Source organism: Octopus sinensis, linkage group LG24, assembly GCF_006345805.1.
Source record: "Octopus sinensis linkage group LG24, ASM634580v1, whole genome shotgun sequence".
Classification (NCBI taxonomy): Eukaryota; Metazoa; Mollusca; class Cephalopoda; order Octopoda; family Octopodidae; genus Octopus; species Octopus sinensis.
In genome coordinates, this window is record NC_043020.1 from 8,316,603 (window position 1) to 8,339,004 (window position 22,402).

Genomic DNA, 22,402 nt, shown 5'->3' on the forward strand with positions numbered 1-22,402 from the left:
TTAACTCACGTTACGACAATTGCCTATTTCTCGTGACGTCACAGCGCGCCAAATTAGTATTTCGAAATCAAATGCGTTTGATTTTTAACTCACGGGAACTTTCCTAACTTCGACGCAAATCCTTAACGTGAGTTAATCTTTTCTCCAGACTATTGTTTTGTTGTTGCTTTAAGACTTTATCGTACTTATATCATCTTTGTGTGCCAAATAGGAGTTTTATGTATACATATATAGTGGTTGGCGGGAACATTTTCGTTTGAATATGTATAAAATTTATTAAACTCACATCTTTATTTAATTTTCTTGAAATTCTTTTTTTTTTTTCTCTTTTGAATTTTCATATTTTGGAATATCCTCACAATAGCAATCCTCAATTCAAACCAGTCTTCTGGCCGCTTTTTGTCACTTTTAGGTGTCATGTAACGGCGTATAATAGTTACGTGGAGTTTTAACCCCACGTAAAACAAAACAGTCAAAATACATTTATTTTTTCTTAGTCTAAAACATTTTGAACGGAAGACATAATATGAGTTTAATTAAAGATTATAGATTTTATTCTATTTTAAGTTATATTTTTTTTTATGTCTGCACGATTTGCTTTGATGAAAATGCACCCTGAGCAAGTATCCTCCACTCTAGCCCAGGGCTGACCCGTGCCTTGTGAGTGTGACTTTGGGAGATGTGAACAGTGGGGTCCCTTGACAATATATTTTTTTTTTACTGCCCAGAAGGAGCTAAACATAGAGGGGACAAACAAGGACAGACGAAGGGATTGAGTCGATTATATCGCCCCCAGTGCGAAACTGGTACTTTATTTATCGACCCCGAAAGGATGAAAGGCAAAGTTGACCTCGGCGGAATTTGAACTCAGAACGTAGACAATATAACCTTCGTTTAACTAAGGTATATTCGGCCTGATAAGTAGCTAGTAGAGTACCCCACGCGTCGAGTAATTATTACTTCCGATGTTCTGCTAGCTGGGAAGCTTGTAGCTTTGTGTCTGTCCCCCATCAATGGCTCTGTAAAAGCGGGTGGAGTGTAATGAAAACACTTTTAAAATCTACCCGAAAAACTTCATTACCAAAACAAACGGTTAATATAAAACGTTGAAACTTTTTCTGGGACTGATTTGAAACATTATTGAATTCATCCGACTTGTTTGATACACAAATATAATAAAACATAGCCATGATGATGATTGTTCTTATTCCTGTTTTTTTGTTTTGATGTTGAGATTGAAAAATTCGACTTTGTTTATTTCTGAATCTGGTTGCACCCTCTGGCAATCTTTCGTCTCTAGTAGACCTTTCCGTCGATTTCCGTAAAAAAATTTTTTTTTTTACATATGGGCTTGCGGGAACTATTGAAGTAATGAGAGCGAAAGAGACTAAGAGAAAGCGATTGTATGACGAGGGAAGTTCTTTTGAAGTTACCGTGCATGGGAGCATTGATGTACATGTGTGTGTGTGTGTGTTTGATAGGGTGTGGGAGACAGACAGTATGTTGTGTAAGTGAAGTGCTTCTGTTAGTGTGTGTGAAGAGACAGAGAGAGTAATGTGTCTCTTTCGCTCTCATTACTTCAAAAGTTCCCGCAAGCCCATATGTAAAAAAAAATTTTTTTACGGAAATCGACGGAAAGATCTACTAGAGACGAAAGATCGCCCACCCTCTCCCCCAAGCAAATTTCGTTCTCGCACTTCTGGTCCCCATATCGCTTGACAATGTGTCTTACGTCCTTGTAACTTAGCTGTTGGCAAAAGGGGCCTGATAGAATATATACAGAAGACTTGAAATAAATACTCGAGTCGATTTGATCGACTAATTACTTCAAGGCAGTGCCCCAGCTTGGTCACAGCCCAGTGACTGAATTTAAAACGTTTTATTGACGGAGGTAAAGAATACATGTTTTCAGCGTAACCCTAACACTTACCCTAAACACCGAAAACGGGTGATGTACGTATCCTTTACCTTCACCGTTTTATTCGGATATATCCAAGGAAACGTAACCAATTTGTGAAGCTTTTTAGAAGTTTTTTTTTTGTCTTAAGTCAACACTTTATAATGTACGCGAGGAAAAAATATAAAAACTTATAACTCGATACAAACTCTCTCCCCTCTCTCTCTCTCTCTCTCTCTCTCATACACACACTCTCTTTTTACTCTTTTACTTGTTTCAGTCATTTGACAGTGGCCATGCTGGAGCACCGCCTTTAGTCGAGCAAATCGATCCCGGGACTTATTCTTTTGTAAGCCCAGTACTTATTCTATCGGTCTCTTTTGCCGAACCGCTAAGTGACGGGGACGTAAACACCCCAGCATCGGTTGTCAAGCAATGCTAGGGGGACAAACACAGACACACAAACACGCATACATGTATATATATACATATATACGACAGGCTTCTTTCAGTTTCTGTCTACGAAATCCACTCACAAGGCATTGGTCGGCCCGGGGCCATAGCAGAAGACACTTGCCCAAGATGCCACGCAGTGGGACTGAACCCAGAACCATGTGGTTGGTAAGCAAGCTACTTACCACACAGCCACTCCTGCACACATGTATTTCCATCGTTGCATCCACACTAACAGAAGGTATCTTATACTATAACTGGCACTCCGACAGTTACGATGACGATGACAAGGGTCCCACTTGATCCGATCAACGGAACAGCCTGCTCGGGAAATTAGCTTGCAAATGGCTGAGCACTCCACAGACACGCATACCCTTAATGTGGTTCTCAGGGAAATTCAGCAAGGTACACAGAATGCAACAATGCTGACCCTTTTGAAATACAGGTACAACTCATTTTTGCCAGTGGACTGGGGTAACGTGTAATAAAGTCTCTTACCCAGGAACACAATGCCCCACCAGGAATTGAACTCCTGACCTATAATCATAAACCGAATGCTTTCACCACTAAGCAACACGTATTCACCAAAGGTATCACCTAACCTGTCCTCTCTACCCCCGACATTGTCTTTGCTCGTTTACCAACCTCTTTCCAGAGTGTACTGGGTGCATTTCATTGTGACATCTTCGCCTTACATCCTGAAAGACTAGAGAGGTCCTCAGAATCCTTTTATGTCTTCATACCCTCCGGGTAACATGTCCGTAAAAATGGCAAAGAACATCTCAAAACTCCCTCTATCCAAAACCCAAGAAAACAAATTCAACACCCAATTCACATACAAGCATAAAATGTATGAATTTTCTACAAGAAATCATTCATGTAGGCGCAGGAGTGGCTGTGTGGTAAGTAGCTTGTTTACCAACCACATAGTTCCGGGTTCAGTCCCACTGCGTGGCACCTTGGGCAAGTGTCTTCTACTATAGCCTCGGGCCAACCAAAGCCTAGTGAGTGGATTTGGTAGACGGAAACTGAAAGAAGCCAGTTGTATATATGTATATATATATATGTGTGCGTATGTGTTTGTGTGTCTGTGTTTGTCCCCCTAGCATTGCTTGACAGCCAATGCTGGTGTGTTTGTGTCCCCGTTACTTAGCGGTTCGGCAAAAGAGACCGATAAAATAAGTACTGGGCTTACAAAAAGAATAAGTTCTGGGGTGGATTTGCTCGATTAAAGGTGGTGCTCCAGCATGGCCGCAGTCAAATGACTGAAACAAGTAAAAGAGTAAAGAGTTGAATCCCTGAAAAGGACAAAAGCATTAAATAAATATTCTGTTGTGTCTGGGGAGGGTCATTTTCTTTTTGTGTCTTATAATTTAACACACTCACTGGTGGTAAAATTTCCACTTATTTCTTATTTTTATTTTCCTCAATTTTTGTTGAGTCTTGTAACCTTGACTATTGAAAAGGTTGCAAGATGCAACGAAAAAAGTTTTAAGAAAATAAAAATAAGAAATAAGTGGAAATTTTGCTGGTGAGTGTTGAAATTATAAGGCAGCAAAAGAAATTGGCTCTCCCCAGACACAACAGAATATGCTTCAACACACAAACTCATGTGGTAATTAGCTTGCTTACCAACCACATGGTTCCGGGTTCAGTACCACTGCGTGGCATCTTGGGCGAGTGTCTTCTGCTATAGCCTCGGGCCGACCAATGCCTTGTGAGTGGATTTGGTAGACGGAAACTGGAAGAAGCCTGTCGTATATATATATATATGTATGTTTGTGTGTCTGTGTTTGTCCCCCTAGCATTGCTTGACAACCGATGCTGGTGTGTTTACGTCCCCGTCACTTAGTGGTTCGGCAAAAGAGGCCGATAGAATAAGTACTGGGCTTACAAAGAATAAGTCTCGGGGTCGATTTGCTCGACTAAAGGCGGTGCTCCAGCATGGCCACAGTCAAATGACTGAAACGAGTAAAAGAGTCATATAAAGAAACTTGCAAACCAAATCCCAAAACGAAATTAAATAAATAGTTTTTTATCTAAATCTTGACCACCTTCTTTGTATGAATATATAAAACCTTAAACCACTTCAAATAATACACACACAGGTATGATGTTTCTTTACACATCAAAAATATATATTTCCAGGTGTTATCCATTAAACGACCGAGATGCTTTCAAAAAAATCACAGAAAAAAGGCAAAAAACTACAGCTTTCTTCAGATTTTGCCAAACGTAAGTCTTTGAGACATTACTTTTTACTGTTTTTGTTGTGTCACACCAAGCTAGCCTTAACCCTTTAGTGTTCGCATTATTCTGCCAAAATTAATCCTTTTTTATCCACATTGTTTTGAACTAATCATGCCTTATCTTGTAGCTATGAGAATTTGATGAGGCAGATGTTAATTTTTAAAATGATATTGTAGGGTTGGTGTGAGAGACCAGATATGGCCAGTTTGAACATAAAACAGGCAGAGTACTTTTGGCCGGTTTAAATACTAAAGGGTTAAATGGACAAAACTATAATGAAAGACAATCCAGCCATGACAATCCCAAACTTTTTCTTTGGTGGGTGTTAGGGGTGTTCATGCAGCTTCAAATTCACCATGGTATTTGGGGATAATTTTCTTCTGGCATCACTAGTTTTTATTTATCCTTTTGGGGTTTTTAAAATAAGGACCAGTTGAGCATCGGGGCCAAAGGAATCGACTTAACCACTCTTGAGGTATGAATTTATAAAAAACTGCATCCTTCATGTTTACTGTAAAAGCTTTCATAGCAATAAAATAAAAACAAAATGATAATAATTTTGAAAGAATCTCTCTCTATATAAACGGCAGTTTGTCTGTCAGGTTGTACCCTCACCCTGACCACGGCTTTCAACTGATTCTGATGAAACTTGACACACACATAGCCCAATGTCATAATTCAAAACTAACGTGGCGAAAATTTTGAAAAGTTCCCCCAGTTTTGAAAAAAATCGATAAATTCCACATGGGGTCGAGAATCTAAGCTTTTTATATGCAACACATTTTCTGTCTAGGGGACACAACTCGACAGCTAGGAACATCGTATACACAGAAGTATTCGAGTGAAGAGAAGACATTGCAACCTACACATACGCCTTCATTCCCTAGAGGGAAAGGACTAGATTGGGATTAGTCGTTGCCTAGTAGGGGCTCTTACATACCCGAGCAACGCCAGGCTATGCTGCTAGTTATCTATAAAACTGGTTTTTAAACATTGAATGGATATTGGGGTCCACCAGAAATTAACAGTAATCGAAGGAGTTCATAGATATATAAAAAAAAAATGGTTGAAAATCACTGATGTAGGATATGTAATATATGATTTATAGGGGTCAGGGGTCATTTAACTCTGCTGGAATTTAAAAGGTTTGAAGAGAATCACTGATGTAGGATGTCAGGGGTCATTTAACTCTGCTGGAATTTGAAAGGTTTGAGTTCAAAACATTGTAATGGCTGCTGGCCACCCTTCTTCTCCCTACAGGGATATTTTTACCCAATTTTCTGAAAGTTGTTTTTACAGCTATTCTCCCATATTGGAGATTTTCTCAATTTCTAAAACTATGAAATTGTGGCACGTAAAAAGCACCACTACACTCTCGGAGTGGTTGATGTTAGGAGGGGCATCCAGTTGTAGAAACATTGCCAAATCGGATTGCAGTCCTCAGTCAAACCGTCCAACCCATGCCAGCATGGAAAGCGGACATTAAACGACGACAATGATGATGATGAGTTATAATATTGATCTCAGATTTTGGCACAATGCCAGCATGTCTGGTGGGGGGATGAGTCACTTACATCAGACCCCAGTGTTCAACTGGTACTTATTTTATTGACCTCGAAAGGATGAAAGGCAAAGTCAACCTCAGCGGAATTTGAACTCAGAACTGTCTGCCACACATACAGACTTGTCCCTTTAGGTGCCGGTGCCACTTGAAAAGCATCCATGTCAGTTGGCAAAAGAGACTGATAGAATAATAAATCCCAAGCTATGAAAAAAGACCTACAGAATGTCCTGGGGGTCGATTTCTTTGACTAAAACTCTTCAAAGTGGTGTCCCAGCATGGCCACAGCCAGATGACTGAAACAAGATATCTGCTGTGAGACCTGGTCTATTGGATTAAGAACCTCCTACATAAAATGTCCGTTGTGTCTCCGTAGTCTTTCTTTTGACAATTGTCTGTGAAGGAGAAAACCGTTGTATAGTTTTGTTTTGTTATTTCTTTAATTATGTCGGTGGCCCATTAAAATGCACCACCCGAACGTGGCCGATGCCAGCGTCTCTTTGACTGGCTTCCATGCCGGTGGCACGTAAAAAGCACCAATCCGATCGTGGCCATTGCCAGCCTCGCCTGGCATGTAAAAAGCACCCACTACACTCAAGGAGTGGTTGGCGTTAGGAAGGGCATCCAGCTGTAGAAACACTGCCAGATCAGACTGGAGCCTGGTGCAGCCTTCTGGCTTCCCAGATCCCCGGTCGAACCGTCCAACCCATGCTAGCATGGAGAACGGACGTTAAACGATCGATATGAGATGCACTAATTAGTGTTAGTATCTCGTTTACTCTTTCATCCTCTTCAATTAAATTGTCTGTTATTTTCCAGGAAATGCAACCAAAAGTAAACCTGCCGAAGATATGGAAGAATCTGATACAGAGTTCTCGGATGGTACAATCTTCTGCGAGCAGCTGCGAAAGTCTGGCATCATTCTGAAGAAAGGAGACCATAACCATGAGCTAAGTGAGTTGAAATAGGGATTATATTTGAAAAGGGTATCAGAAGATTTGGCCTGGAATGGATACAGGGGTTTATTTCTGGAGAGCATATTACATCAGGATTCAAAATAGCACAAGTTTTCAGAGGATATCGAAAAATTCGATCAGAGAAGATACTTAAAAGCAATCATAGGGCTTTACTTGAACGTGTGTCCTGTTGGTCACTCACTATACACCCCAGCTGACCTCTTTCCCATAGCAAGACACCTGTTTCTGTCGCTCTGTCCTTTCATCATTTGACACAGGATCCCCTCCTCCAGTGCCCCCTTCTCCTCTCAAAGGATCTTTATCTTGCAAGTTACTTGGTGACCCTGCCTGTGTTGGTGTCACGTAAAAAGCACTCCGTCCACTCTGTGGGGTGGTTGGTGTTAGGAAGGGCAACCAGCTGTAAAAAGATCTTGCCAAAACTGACCCTGTCTGTGCTGGTGCCACGTCACCAAATCCCAGTTACATCTTCACTTTTATTTCAAGTATTCGTGAAATGTAGCATCACTTAGTGTAAGGCTCAAAGTGGGGCCCTAATATGATGATAAATGCTTCACAAATCAGTGAAGGGGGAGACAAAGGATATAAACACAACAGCTCGTTAGATAAGTGGGGAAGGAGTGTGAGGGTAACGACTTCCAATTATTTATTAGAAGTTGTTGATGATGATGATGATCTCCATCTAATGTTTGTTCCTTCATTTGTTACAGATGTGGAACCAACTGTCTTCTACAAGAATTTATCAAAGGCATTGAAGAAACACATAAACTACCCTGAGGTAATTATCTTTATCATTCTTCATATAAACCAGTAACTTAAATCCTTTTGATGCCAAACTGCCTAAGAGGCATAATACCAACTTCTTGTCTTAAAGAGATCTCTCTTTTACTCTCTTATACTTGTTTCAGTCATTTGACTGCGGCCATGCTGGAGCACCACCTTTAATCGAGCAAATCGACCCCGGGACTTATTCTTTGTAAGCCCAGTACTTATTCTATCGGTCTCTTTTGCCGAACCGCTAAGTGACGGGGACGTAAACACACCAGCATCGGTTGTCAAGCAATGCTAGGAGGACAAACACAAACACACACACATACACACATATATATATATATACATATATACGACGGGCTTCTTTCAGTTTCTGTCTACCAAATCCACTCACAAGGCATTGGTCGGCTCGGAGCTATAGCAGAAGACACTTGCCCATGATGCCATGCAGTGGGACTGAACCCGGAACCATGTGGTTGGTTAGCAAGCTACTTACCACACAACCACTCCTGCGATTAAAACCTTCCATCAAAATTCATTATTTTTTAATGTCCATATTTTCCATGCTTGCCTGGATCAGATGGGATTCATTTAAGACAGATTTTCCAGGACTAGGACTGGATGCTCTACCTGTTGCCGACCCTCATCTGTTTTCAAGCAAAGTAAGATCTCCTCCCCATGGCCAGCCCCGGCTTGTTTTTTCACAGAAGACTGGAAACCAATGATGTCACTTATATGACAATCATTTTACAACCATCATGTGAAGTCAAGAGAGATGGGAGGCGGCACACAGACATATATATATATATGTTGGGCTTCTTTTCAGTTTCCATCTATCAAATTCACTCACTTTAATTTCAGGTGATTGACAAGTTTCTGGAGGGTTTGCAAGATTACATACAGATAAGACACAGGTGAGTAATTAACATTCATCCAGGGGAGTAAATTGTAATAGTTTTACTACAACAGGGGAGGACAGATTGTAGGCTATTAAACTCAATTACAATGGCTCAATTAGCTGACCAAACTAGCACTCACACTCAGCTCAAAACAATATCTGTGTATCGCAATTTTGAGCTGAGTGGGAGTACTAGATTCCCTTGTTCCAAAATATAAGGACACAGATCGTGTCGTATAGCCAGATAGAGACGATGTCTCCTGGGACTAAATTACAGCAACATTCATCCTAAACCAGGACTGCCATGTTATGTTGGCAAACAATCTTTACTACAAAGTACTGTTGCTGAATATCTCATGTTGTCATCATCATCGTTTAACGTCCGTTTTCTGTGCTAGCATGAGTTGGACGGTTCGACCAGGGTCTGGGAAGCCAGGAGGCTGCACCAGGCTCCAGTCTGATCTGGCAGAGTTTCTACAGCTGGATGCCCTTCCTAACACCAACCACTCCGTGAGTGTAGTGGGTGCTTTTTACGTGCCACTGGCACAGGTGCCAGGGGAGTCTGGCAGCAGCCACGATCGGTTGGTGCTTTTTATGTGCCACCAGCACAGAAGCCAGTCAAGGCGGCACTGGCATCGGCCACGTTCGGATGGTGCTTTTTACGTGGCACAGATGCCAGGGGAGTCTGGCAGCGGCCACGATCGGTTGGTGCTTTTTACGTGCCACCAGCACAGAAGCCAGTCAAGGTGGCACTGGCATCGGTCACGTTCAGATGGTGCTTTTTACGTGCCACCAGCACAGGTATCACAACTACTATTTCCATTTGATATTTATTTCGATGTTCATGTACTTGAGATTTAAAAATAGTAATTTTCTAATTATTAATATTATTAAGGTGGCAAGCAGGCAGAATCGTTAGTACACTAGACATAATGCCAAGTAGCATTTCATCTGTCTTGACATTCTGAGATCAAATTCTGCCAAGGTCGATTGTACCTTTCATCTTTTTGGGGGCGATTATTACCAACTATCCCTGCCACCAGAATTTCAAGCCTTGTACACATAGTAGAAAGGATTGTTGTTATTATTTTTGCCTTTCATCCTTTCAGGGTCAATAAATTAAGTACCAGTTGAGTACCGGGGTCAAAATAATCAGCTTGTCCCCCTCCCCCAAAATTTCAGGCCTTATGCCTATAGTAGAAAGGATTATTATTATTATTAATAGGCCGTTTGCCAGCCTCCTCTGGTACCTGTGCCAGTGGCACGTAAAAAGCACCCACTACACTCACGGAGTGGTTGGCGTTAGGAAGGGCATCCAGCCGTAGAAACATTGCCAGATCAAATTGGGGCCTGGTGCAGCCTCCTGGCTTCCCAGACCCCAGTTGAACCGTCCAACCCATGCTAGCATGGAAAGCGGACGCTAAACGATGATGATGATATATGATGTGCTGAAATTAAAGGTGGTGATCTGCATTTTGTCCCGTCTTTACATTCTGAGTTCAAATTCCGCTGAGGTTGAATTTTTACTTTTCATCCTTTCGGATGAAGTACAGTGGAACATTGGGGTCAATGTAATCGGCTAGTCCCCTCCCCACAAATTTTAGGCCATTTGCTTCCAGTAGAAAAGATTATGATGTGTTGAAATATATTTTATTATTTTTTTATTTTATTTTATCTAGTTTCAGCTCACGAGCTGTGGCCATGCTGGGGCACCACCATTTAGATTTACGTGGAGCTTTAGGTGCTTTCGCTCAATAAACACTCACAACGCCCAGTCTGGGAATCGAAACCGCGATCCTACGACCGCGAGTCCGCTGCCCTAACCACTGGGCCATTGCGCCTCCACATTGTGCATATTCTGTTTTTTTTTTCAAAGTAAATTATTTATTTTTGCTTTTCCTCTTTTGCTGTCCTTTTAAAGGTTTATCAAGAGTCTTATGCCATGTACAGTTGCCAAAGACAGGTAAGATGCTGCCTTGTCTCTCTTTTTCTCTGTTCTTATTGTAACATAGTTACTTGTCACCAATTATTGTAGTATCACCACTATTAACCCTTTCATTACCAACCCAACTGAAACCGGCTCTGGCTCTGTAGTACAAATGTCTTGTTTTCATAAGTTCTGAATTAAAACCTTCCACCAAACCTTAGTCACAATTTATGTTCCTAAACACTAGCTTAATGATAACCAAGTTATTTTACTAAATTCTTTGTTATATTTAAAGTAATTGAAAGAAACACAGAGCATCTCAGCAGAAATATGGTAAGAAAAGGGTTAAAATATGTAATAGAGAAACAATTCTTAATCCTTTCATTACCAACCTGGCTGAAACTGCCTCTGACTCTGTAGTACAAATGTCTTGTTTTTATAAGTTTTGAATTAAAATCTTCCACCAAACCTTAGTCATAATTTATGTTCCTAACACTAGCTGAATGATAATGAAGTTATTTTACAAAATTCTTTGTTATATTTAAAGTAATTGAAAGAAACACAGAACATCTCAAAATAAATACAGTAACGAAAGGGTTAATGACAATACCTGCTTACACTATAACCATGTAGTGACAATAAAATATATAACGAAGCCAGGTAACAACAAGGTAACCATCCAACAAATTCTCCACAAACCAACAAACAATATTCCAACAAATTACCAAAACATCACCTTACGACTTCCTGCGATTAACGCCTACTCTCTCTCTGTCTCTCACTCAGACCGCTACTACTTATAGTCGTTTGGTCAAGTCTATTCTCACAAGTCTATTCTCTCCTTCACATACCTACTCATACACACAGATACAGTCATGCTCCATCTCTCTCTCTCTCCTTACCTATACATACAATCAACTCATTTCTCCTTTCATCTCTCTCTCTCCACATACAATCACACTTAATCCCTCACTCTCTCTCACTCTCCTTCCACATTCACTTGTCTCTCTTCTGCTTACCACATATAATCACACCTCTCTCTCTTTACATACTGTCATATCTCTTCTCTCTCTCTCTCTCTTCTCTCTCTCTCATCTTCCTCTTTGTCTCTTCTGTTTCAGTGCCATCAAAAGCCAACGACCTCGCTGTCTGATAAAGTTACTCCTGGAAGTTGAATCTCTGCAGGTCAGTGTTAGACGGCTGCAGCTGGTCACTACACAGACTGCACCAAGCACTATTACATTTTTTGACCACTAAGTGACCTTAACATAAGATAAGTGTTCTAATTGGTGACTGTACAACTAGGTAAATGAGCCATTAGATGGTTGGAGCAATGGGTGAGGGCACCAATTAACATAAATGTCACTAGATTTGGGTACCATTTGGTAAGGGTATGACTAGATTTGGGTACCATTTGGTAAGGGCATGACTAGATTTGGGTACCATTTGGTAAGGGTATGACTAGATTTGGGTACCATTTGGTAAGGGCATGACTAGATTTGGGTACCATTTGGTAAGGGTATGACTAGATTTGGGTACCATTTGGTAAGGGTATGACTAGATTTGGGTACCATTTGGTAAGGGTATGACTAGATTTGGGTACCATTTGGTAAGGGCATGACTAGATTTGGGTACCATTTGGTAAGGGTATGACTAGATTTGGGTACCATTTGGTAAGGGTATGACTAGATTTGGGTACCATTTGGTAAGGGCATGACTAGATTTGGGTACCATTTGGTAAGGGCATGACTAGATTTGGGTACCATTTGGTAAGGGCATGACTAGATTTGGGTACCATTTGGTAAGGGCATGACTAGATTTGGGTACCATTTGATAAGGGTATGACTAGATTTGGGTACCATTTGGTAAGGGTATGACTAGATTTGGGTACCATTTGGTAAGGGCATGACTAGATTTGGGTACCATTTGGTAAGGGCATGACTAGATTTGGGTACCATTTGGTAAGGGTATGACTAGATTTGGGTACCATTTGGTAAGGGCATGACTAGATTTGGGTACCATTTGGTAAGGGCATGACTAGATTTGGGTACCATTTGGTAAGGGCATGACTAGATTTGGGTACCATTTGGTAAGGGTATGACTAGATTTGGGTACCATTTGGTAAGGGTATGACTAGATTTGGGTACCATTTGGTAAGGGTATGACTAGATTTGGGTACCATTTGGTAAGGGCATGACTAGATTTGGGTACCATTTGGTAAGGGCATGACTAGATTTGGGTACCATTTGGTAAGGGCATGACTAGATTGGGTACCATTTGGTAAGGTATGACTAGATTTGGGTACCATTTGGTAAGGGTATGACTAGATTTGGGTACCATTTGGTAAGGGTATGACTAGATTTGGGTACCATTTGGTAAGGGCATGACTAGATTTGGGTACCATTTGGTAAGGGCATGACTAGATTTGGGTACCATTTGGTAAGGGTATGACTAGATTTGGGTACCATTTGGTAAGGGTATGACTAGATTTGGGTACCATTTGGTAAGGGTATGACTAGATTTGGGTACCATTTGGTAAGGGTATGACTAGATTTGGGTACCATTTGGTAAGGGTATGACTAGATTTGAGTACCATTTGGTAAGGGTATGACTAGATTTGGGTACCATTTGGTAAGGGTATGACTAGATTTGGGTACCATTTGGTAAGGGCATGACTAGATTTGGGTACCATTTGGTAAGGGTATGACTAGATTTGGGTACCATTTGGTAAGGGTATGACTAGATTTGGGTACCATTTGGTAAGGGTATGACTAGATTTGGGTACCTCATGATTGGAGTCTCAAAGACTTGAGAAATACTTGATGGGAATACCAATGAATAAAACTAGCATCCCTTGGTGTTTTAAAATCTGTTAAATTAGTTCCCTATACATTCTGTATGTGAAGGCACATGGCTCAGTGGTTAGAGTGTCGAGCTCACAATCATGAGGTAGTGAGTTCGATTCTTGGACCAGGCTATGTGTTGTGTTCTTGAGCAAGACACTTTATTTCATGTTGATCCAGTTCACTCATTTGAAGAAATGAGTTGTGGCATCACTGGTGCCAAGCTGTTTCGGCCCCTTTGCCTTTCCCTTGGATAACATCGTTGGCATGAAGAGGAGAGGTTGGTATGCATGGGTGACTGTTGGTCTTCCATAAACAAGCTTGCCCAGGCTTGTGCCTCTAAGGGGAACTTTCTAAGTGCAATCCCATTCATTACCAAAAAGGGTCTTTACCCTTTCACTCTTTATGGGTTGGACGAATTCATTGTGGATGATTTTCTACATAGTTCTTTACCCTATACATTCTGAAGTCAATCAAATTTTGTCAGAATCGAATATTTGTGTGTGTGTGTTTGTCAAAGGGGTACTTACCTATAGGAATTCCGGAGAAGGGTTAAGTCGATTACATCAGGGGTACCTGTCAATTTAATTGAGGGTGGCAATGCTGCTATCCCACTGCCAAAAATTTGTGGCTTTATCTCAGTGTACGAAATAATCATACATACATACACCCGACTGGCCTCCGTGCTGGTGGCACATAAAAAGCACCATCCGATCATGGCCGTTTGCCAGCCTCATCTGGCACGTAAAAAGCACCCACCACACTCATGGAGTGGTTGGCGTTAGGAAGGGCATCCAGCCATAGAAACACTGCCAGATCAGACTGGGCCTGGTGCAGCCTTCTGGCTTCCCAGACCCCAGTTGAACCGTCCAACCCATGCTAGCATGGAAAGCAGACGTTAATCAATGATGATGATGACATAGGCCAAACCTCTAAGTCAGTTTTAAATTCTGTGAAAGCTGTTTTACTTCATGTTTGTTGTTAATATTCTTAGGACAGAAAGGCAGGGGGGCTGGCAGAGTGGTTAGCACGCCGGGCGAAATGCTTAGCGGTATTTCGTCTGCCGTTACGTTGTGAGTTCAAATTCTGCCGAGGTCGACTTTGCCTTTCATCCTTTCGGGGTCGATAAATTAAGTACCAGTTACGCACTGGGGTCGATGTAATCGACTTAATACCTATGTCTGTCCTTGTTTGTCCCCTCTGTGTTTAGCCCCTTGTGGGTAATAAAGAAATAGAAATGGGTATTTCGTCTGTCTTTACATTCTGAGTTCAAATTCCATCGAGGTCGACTTTGCCTTTCATTCTTTAGGGGTTGATAAATTAAGTACCAGTTGTGTACTGGGATCGATCTAATCGACTGCGCCACCCCCACCCCCCTTCCCAAAAATTTCAGGCTTTATGCCTCGAGTAGAAATGAATATTTCCATAAAGTAAGACAGTGAGCTGGCAGAAACATTGGCACGCTGGGTGAAATCCTTAGCAGTATTTCGTCTGTCTTTATGTTCTGAGTTCAAATTCTGCCGAGGTCAACTTTGCCTTTCATCCTTTATGGGTCAATACATTAAGTGCCAGTTGCATACTGGGATCGATCTAATCGACCGGCCCTCTCTCCCAAAATTTCGGGCCTTGTGCCTAGAGTAGAAAAGAATATCCTTCGGAGAGAATAAGGCAGCAAACTGTCAGAATTGTTAGCGGGCCAAGCAAACCGTTTAGTGATGAGTCATCTGTCTTTATGATCTGAGTTCAAATTCCACCAAGTTCGACTTTGCCTTTCTTCCTTTTGGAGGTTGATAAAATAAGTACCAGTTGAGCACTAGGGTTGATGTAATCCACTTAACCCCTTCTCCGGAATTCCTAGCCTCGTGCCAAAATTTTAAACCGATATTTTTCTGGCAGAATTATTAGCATGCTGGACAAAAAGCTTAAAGGCATTTCATCCATCTTTACGATTTGAGTTCAAATTCCACCAAGGTCAACATTGCCTTTCATAATTTTGGGGCTCATAAAATTAAGTGCCAGTTGAAGTTGCTGGCCTTGTACCAAAATTCAAAACCAGTATTCTTAGGACGGGCATGAATGTCTCCCAATCTCATCCTTTCTATAAACCCTATATTTTTTGTCTATTTGCTTTGTTTTGCAGCCAAAACTAATAAACATTCTTCTTGAGAAGTTACCAGAATTCATGGACGAAGATGAGTAAGTAACATACAGCATGTCCACCATCAGATGTGTTCCAGCCATGACCATCACCTCCATTTCTTTTGTTTTAGATATAGTCCATCAAGGACTACATTAGTCAATGTGTCCATTCTTGAGACATTATATTTGAAACAATATGGGGAAGCCCACATTGGATAATGCTGTTATAGATACAAAATTTCTGAATAATAGGTGTGATGGTCATTGCTGGAACACTTTTGACCATAGGTCTGCTGAATCAGATCAACAACAACAGTAATTATAACTGCATCATCATCATCATCATAGGGTGGTGAGCTGGCAGAATCGATAGCACATCAGGCAAAATGCTCAGAAGTATTTCATCTGTCTTCGTGTTCTGAGTTCAAATTCTGCTGAAGTCAACTTTGCCTTTTATCTTTTTGGGGTTGATAAAATAAATACCAGTCATGTACTGGGGTTGATGTAATCAACTGTCCCCCATTTCTCAAATTTCAGGCTTTGTGCCTATAGTAGAAAGGATTATTATTATTATTGCGGGTGTGATGGTAGAATTGTTAGCACGCTGGGCGAAATACTTAGCAGCATTTTGTCCACCTTTGCATTCTGAGTTCAAATTCTGCCGAGGTCAACTTTGCCTTTTATCCTTTTGCAGGGGTCAATAAAATAAATACCAGTTAAACACTGGAGTCAATGTAATCAACTCTCCCACTCCCCCCAAAATTGCTGGCATTGTGCCAAAATTTGAAACCAATATTATTTTCATCATCACCATCATCATCACAACTGTTGACATCAGTTCTCGTTATGCTAATAATTATCGTTATCAAAGACATCATCGTTGTCATTAACCTGACCTGCTTCATCAGTTTAACCTTTGACCTTTTGTTTCCAGGTCAATATTTTCCTGTGAGGAATCTCCAGTAAACATACCTCGACAGATTCTGACCCAGCTGCAGTGGTTGGAGAACATTGTGAACATGACGGTAAGGTGTTGCATTGTGGGAACAATGGATCTGAGTCACGTCGGGAGCTTAATTGTTGAGTGAGAGAGAGAGAGTTCTTTTGGACTAAAATCTATGCAAAGAGTAATCATCATCATCATCATCATCGTTTAACGTCCGTTTTCCATGCTGGCATGGGTTGGACGGTTCAACTGGGGTCTGGGAAGCCAGGCCCAGTCTGATCTGGCAGTGTTTCTACAGCTGGATGCCCTTCCTAACGCCAACCACTCCGCGAGTGTAGTGGGTGCTTTTTATGTGCCACCTGCACAGGTGCCAGACGAGGCTGGCAAATGAAGCAATGTATTGTAACGGTGGGATTGTTATAACGGCTGATTGGGTGTCACTTTTGTAATGTTGTGTATTATCTTATTCATGTGGTTTCTACTGGGATTGATAATAAATACATTTTATATCTTGAGTGAGAATCTATATTGATAAACCCATGACTTATAACTTGATTATAAGTATTATCATCATCATCATCATCGTTTAGCGTCCGCTTTCAATGCTGGCATGGGTTGGACGGTTCAACTGGGGTCTGGGAAGCCAGAAGGCTGCACCAGGCCCAGTCTGATCTGGCAATGTTTCTACAGCTGGATGCCATTCCTAACACCAACCACTCCATGAGTGTAGTGGGTGTTTTTTACGTGCCAGACGAGGCTGGCAAACGGCCACGATCGGATGGTGCTTTTTACATGCCACTGGCACGGAGGCCAGGCGAGGCTAGCAAACGGCCGCGATCGGATGGTGCTTTTTACGTGCCACCGGCACGGAGGCCAGTCGGGACGGCGCTGGCAACGGCCACGTTCAGATGGTTCTCTTATGTGTCACCGGCACTGGTATCACAGCTACAATTTCTATTGGTGTTGATAATTTTGATTTTGATTTATCACTAAACAAATCTCAACTCAAGCTATATAAACGCCATAGGGAAAAGTATATATATATCAAGACGCTTGAAAGGACATGTTGAATGTGCATGTATTTTACTCACATGTACTTATTTGTTTCAGTCATTTGACTGCGGCCATGCTGGAGCACTGCCTTTAGTCGAGCGAATCGACCCCAGGCCTTATTCTTTGTAAGCCTAGTACTTATTCTATCTGTTTCTTTTGCCAAACCGCTAAGTTACAGGGACGTAAACATACCAGCATCGGTTGTCAAGCAATGTTGGGAGGACAAACACACACACATACACACTCATATATATATATATATATATATATATATATATATATACACACAAATATATGACAGGCTTCTTTCAGTTTGTCTACCAAATCCACTCACAAGGCTTTGGTTGGCCCGAGGCTATAGTAAAAGACAATTGCCCAAGGTGCCGTGCAGTGGGACTGAACCCATAACCATGAGGTTCATAAGGTAGCTACTTACCACACAGCCACTCTTTCGGTATCCTCAGCAGATTGCCAATTTACAATTACTAAACCAAAAGGAGTTCTTTGTGTTGTCACAAACTATTTGTAATGCTTACGTCTGTCATTTGCCAGGCCCTCCGTGAGAAACTGATGGACGTCTTACAAGTGACCTCTTGTGAAATACAACGTGAAATCATTTCCTGTCTGCCAGAAATTATGGATGTCACTGAACATGTGAATATAATTACAGTACTGAAGTAAGTGTGTTCTTTCAACTTTGTAACTTATTGGTCTCTTTTACTTGTTTCAGTCATTTGACTGCGGCCATGCTGGAGCACCGCCTTTAGTCAAGCAAATCGACCCCGGGACTTATTCTTTGTAAGCCCGGTACTTATTCTATCGGTCTCTTTTGCTGAACCGCTAAGTGACGGGGACGTAAACACACCAGCATCGGTTGTCAAGCAATGCTAGGGGGACAAACACAGACACATAAACATATACACACACATACATATATATATATATATATATACGTATATACGACAGGCTTCTTTTCAGTTTCCGTCTACCAAATCCACTCACAAGGCATTGGTCGGCCTGAGACTATAGCAGAAGACACTTGCCCAAGATGCCACGCAGTGGGACTGAACCCGTAACCATGTGGTTGGTAAGCAAGTTACTTACCACACAGCCACTCCTGCGCCTGAGTTCACTAACCAATAATAATCTTTTGGTGAAGTCTTATTTTTTCTGTTTAACAATTGAAGTCCCCTAGAGCTTTCTCTATAATAAAAGGCATTTGTTTATATGTCCCTTTGCCCAAGGTGCCACACAGTGGGATTGAACTCAGTGAACACGTTAAATTACTCTTTTACTTGTTTCAGTCATTTGACTGTGGCCATGCTGGAGCACCGCCTTTAATCGAGCAACTCGACCCCGGGACTTTATTCTTTTGTAAGTCCAGTACTTATTCTATCGGTCTCTTTTGCCGAACCGCTAAGTAACGGGGACATAAACACACCAGCATCGGTTGTCAATCAATGCTAGGGGGACAAACACACACACGCATATATATATATATATATAATATATACACACGACGGGCTTCTTTCAGTTTCCATCTACCAAATCCACTCACAAGGCTTTGGTCGGCCCGAGGCTATAGTAAAAGACACTTGCCCAAGGTGCCACGCAGTGGGAATGAACCTGGAACCATGTGCTTGGTAAACAAGCTACTTACCACACAGCCACTCCTGCGCCAATATAAATTTTAATTATATTTGTTTTTCTCTAGAGATTTGCTGGAACAAGAGAAGTCCTTGACCGTTTCAATTCTGGATAATTTGTCTAATTTGGTGCTCAAAGAAGAACTATTGGCGGAGGTAAAACTTTGATGATAACTTTTTCATTTTTTTGGGTGGGGGAGTGTAGATTAATATGCCATTGAGGCGTTGTTTTACAATGAGACACCCTTTCTAGTATTAACCCTTGCTGTTTTTCGAGTAAGGGATCTTTTATTCCGTATGGCTTGAATGGCATGAAATGAGCCGATATTGACTGGAGAAATGGTAGCAACACCACCACCACCACTTGAAGATCATAACTTTCATATGAGCAAGTGCAGGTGTAAACAGTCACACACATGCATATATGCACATGTGCACACACACACACACACACACACACACACACACACACACCACATGCATATATGTTCTACTTTTTACTTGTTTGTCATTTGACTGCGGCCATGCTGGAGCACCGCCTTTAGTCGAGCAAACCGATCTCAGGACTTATTCTTTGTAAGCCTAGTATTTATTCTATCAGCCTCTTTTGCTGAACCACTAAGTTACAGGGACGTAAACACACCAGCATGTATATATGTCTATATATAATATTTTGGAGTAATGGGTATATAATGATTAGTGTGTTGAAGTGTTGAGTAGAGCACCGGCACGGTTTGGGCTACCTGGCGTCATCTGCAGTCTGGGTGTATTACCGTTGGATCTCCTTCAGGAATGCCACATTGTTATTTGATATAAAGATGATAATCTATTAAGTAATGAGAAGGTGGATTTGGTATTAATCTTTATTTTGTACAACAGTTGTTTCGAACCAGCCTGCTACTGTCCCTTATGGGTGGTACCCTGTTCAACATGTGTCTATTTTGCAGTTTGGATCTTATCAGGTACATCCATACATAAAGTTGTGTCTCGCTAAAGATCCTGGCTTTTGGCTGTCATGTTGTTATGGAAGCACTCCGTCAGTTACGACGACGAGGGTTCCGGTTGATCCGAATCAACGGAACAGCCTGCTCGTGAAATTAACGTGTAAGTGGCTGAGCACTCCACAGACACGTGTACCCTTAACGTAGTTCTCGAGGATATTCAGCGTGACACAGAGAGTGACAAGGCCGGCCCTTTGAAATACAGGTACAACAGAAACAGGAAGTAAGAGTGAGAGAAAGTTGTGGTGAAAGAGTACAGCAGGGATCACCACCATCCCCTGCCGGAGCCTCGTGGAGCTTTAGGTGTTTTCGCTCAATAAACACTCACAACGCCCGGTCTGGGAATCGAAACCGCGATCCTATGACCGCGAGTCCGCTGCCCTAACCACTGGGCCATTGCGCCTCCACATGTTGTTATATATCCATCTGGTTAGGGAATGTGTGTGTGTGTGGCATGTGGATAAGGGGTTAGAGTGTTCAGCTCAAGGTTGTAAGGTTGTCAATTCGATTTCCAGCAAAGCATTGTGTCCTTGAGCAAGACACTTTACTTCACGTTGCTCATGTCCACTCAGTCGGCAAAAATGAGTTGTACCTGTATTTCAAAGGTATATATACATTGTCAAGAAGGACAAAATACTACAAATCATTTTACCCAGCATGCTAACAATTCTGCCAGCTCACTGCCTTATAGATATAAAAATATTAATGAAGTGGAGCAAGAACACACATGAAAACAAAAAGTGTTGCTGAAGAGGTCACAGATGTGTGACGAAAGATTTCCAGACAATGGACATGAGTTAAAATAATAAAATAAGAACAGTAATAAACGAGTGAAGAAAAAGAAATATATATATAGTGCGTGTGTTTATTTACTCTTTTACATGTTTCAGTCATTTGACTGTGGCCATGCTGGAGCACCGCCTTTAGTCAAGCAAATCGACCCCAGGACTTATACTTTGTAAGCCTAGTACTTATTCTATCAGTCTCTTTTGCCGAACCGCTAAGTTACGGGGACGTAAACACACCAGCATTGGTTGTCAAGCGATGTTGGGGAGACAAACACATACACATATATATATATACATATATACGACAGGCTTCTTTCAGTTTCCGTCTACCAAATCCACTCAAAAGGCTTTGGTCGGCACGAGGCTATAGTAGAAGACACTTGCCCAAGGTGCCACGCAGTGGGACTGAACCCGGAACCATGTGGTTGGTAAGCAAGCTACTTACCACACAGCCACTCCTGGCAATAAAAAAAAATTAATCTTGAAATACAGCAATATTAACTTATTGTTTATATTATATTTTGTCTCGTTAAATATTATCGTGTTAATTATTTCCTTTGTTTATTATCCCCAGGTATTGACATCTGTTTTACAAATATTGCCGTCTTGTGAGCTTGATGACCTCCCAGTTGTGGTCAAGTTTATCTTGCAGTCAGTCCAAAGCAAGGATGCACTGTCGGTAAGTCATTACCTCCACCTTCACACACACACACACACATGCATGTATACACACACATACTCTTGTTACCAACAGCAACTCCCTTTCATGGGAGCCTCTTGGGCATTTGAGAGAATCTATTTTTCATGCGCTGTTAGTGTTTATTGCTCATGTACATCGACCACTTTGTGGTCTGCTTTTCCTGTTAACCTTCTCGTGATTCCGTTACACCTTTTGTGTGTCTAGAATTTTGTATTGTGTATACCACATCACCTGGCATCAAGCCACCTTCCTCAATACTGTTCCCTTCTCAGTTGAGGGGCCTTGTCTTGTAAGTTACCTGGCAACCTTACTAATACAGGTACCACTTAAAAAGTACCCACTATACTCTGTTAGCAGGTATATATTAGAGTTAAAAAAGGACAACAAAAACCAAGTCATTTTATATAATAAAACAGAGTTTGTGTTTGTGCGTATGTTCCTTATGGATTCGAAAACTAAGTTGCTGAATTTGACATATGAGGTATGAAAAGATTCAGTAATCTTTTGACTACCAACTAAAGTATGTTTTTGGCACAACACTTTTTTACTAAAAAA

At 41.4% G+C, this 22,402-nt stretch overlaps 1 protein-coding gene across 1 annotated transcript in view; it reads left to right on the forward strand.

Annotated features, from left to right (window-relative positions):
- The first annotated feature begins 22 nt into the window (after positions 1-22).
- The window catches only part of LOC115223925 (Fanconi anemia group D2 protein-like), a 77,275-nt gene continuing 54,895 nt past the window's right edge, over positions 23-22,402 (forward strand). Inside the window, exons 1-12 of the mRNA XM_029794658.2 lie at positions 23-127; positions 4,499-4,585; positions 6,981-7,115; positions 7,846-7,913; positions 8,768-8,820; positions 10,726-10,767; positions 11,853-11,916; positions 15,715-15,770; positions 16,648-16,738; positions 18,265-18,389; positions 19,427-19,514; positions 21,722-21,826. Coding sequence (XP_029650518.2) covers positions 4,522-4,585; positions 6,981-7,115; positions 7,846-7,913; positions 8,768-8,820; positions 10,726-10,767; positions 11,853-11,916; positions 15,715-15,770; positions 16,648-16,738; positions 18,265-18,389; positions 19,427-19,514; positions 21,722-21,826 — 891 coding nt within the window. The 5' untranslated portion in view covers positions 23-127; positions 4,499-4,521. The remainder of the gene's footprint in view (positions 128-4,498; positions 4,586-6,980; positions 7,116-7,845; positions 7,914-8,767; positions 8,821-10,725; positions 10,768-11,852; positions 11,917-15,714; positions 15,771-16,647; positions 16,739-18,264; positions 18,390-19,426; positions 19,515-21,721; positions 21,827-22,402) is intronic.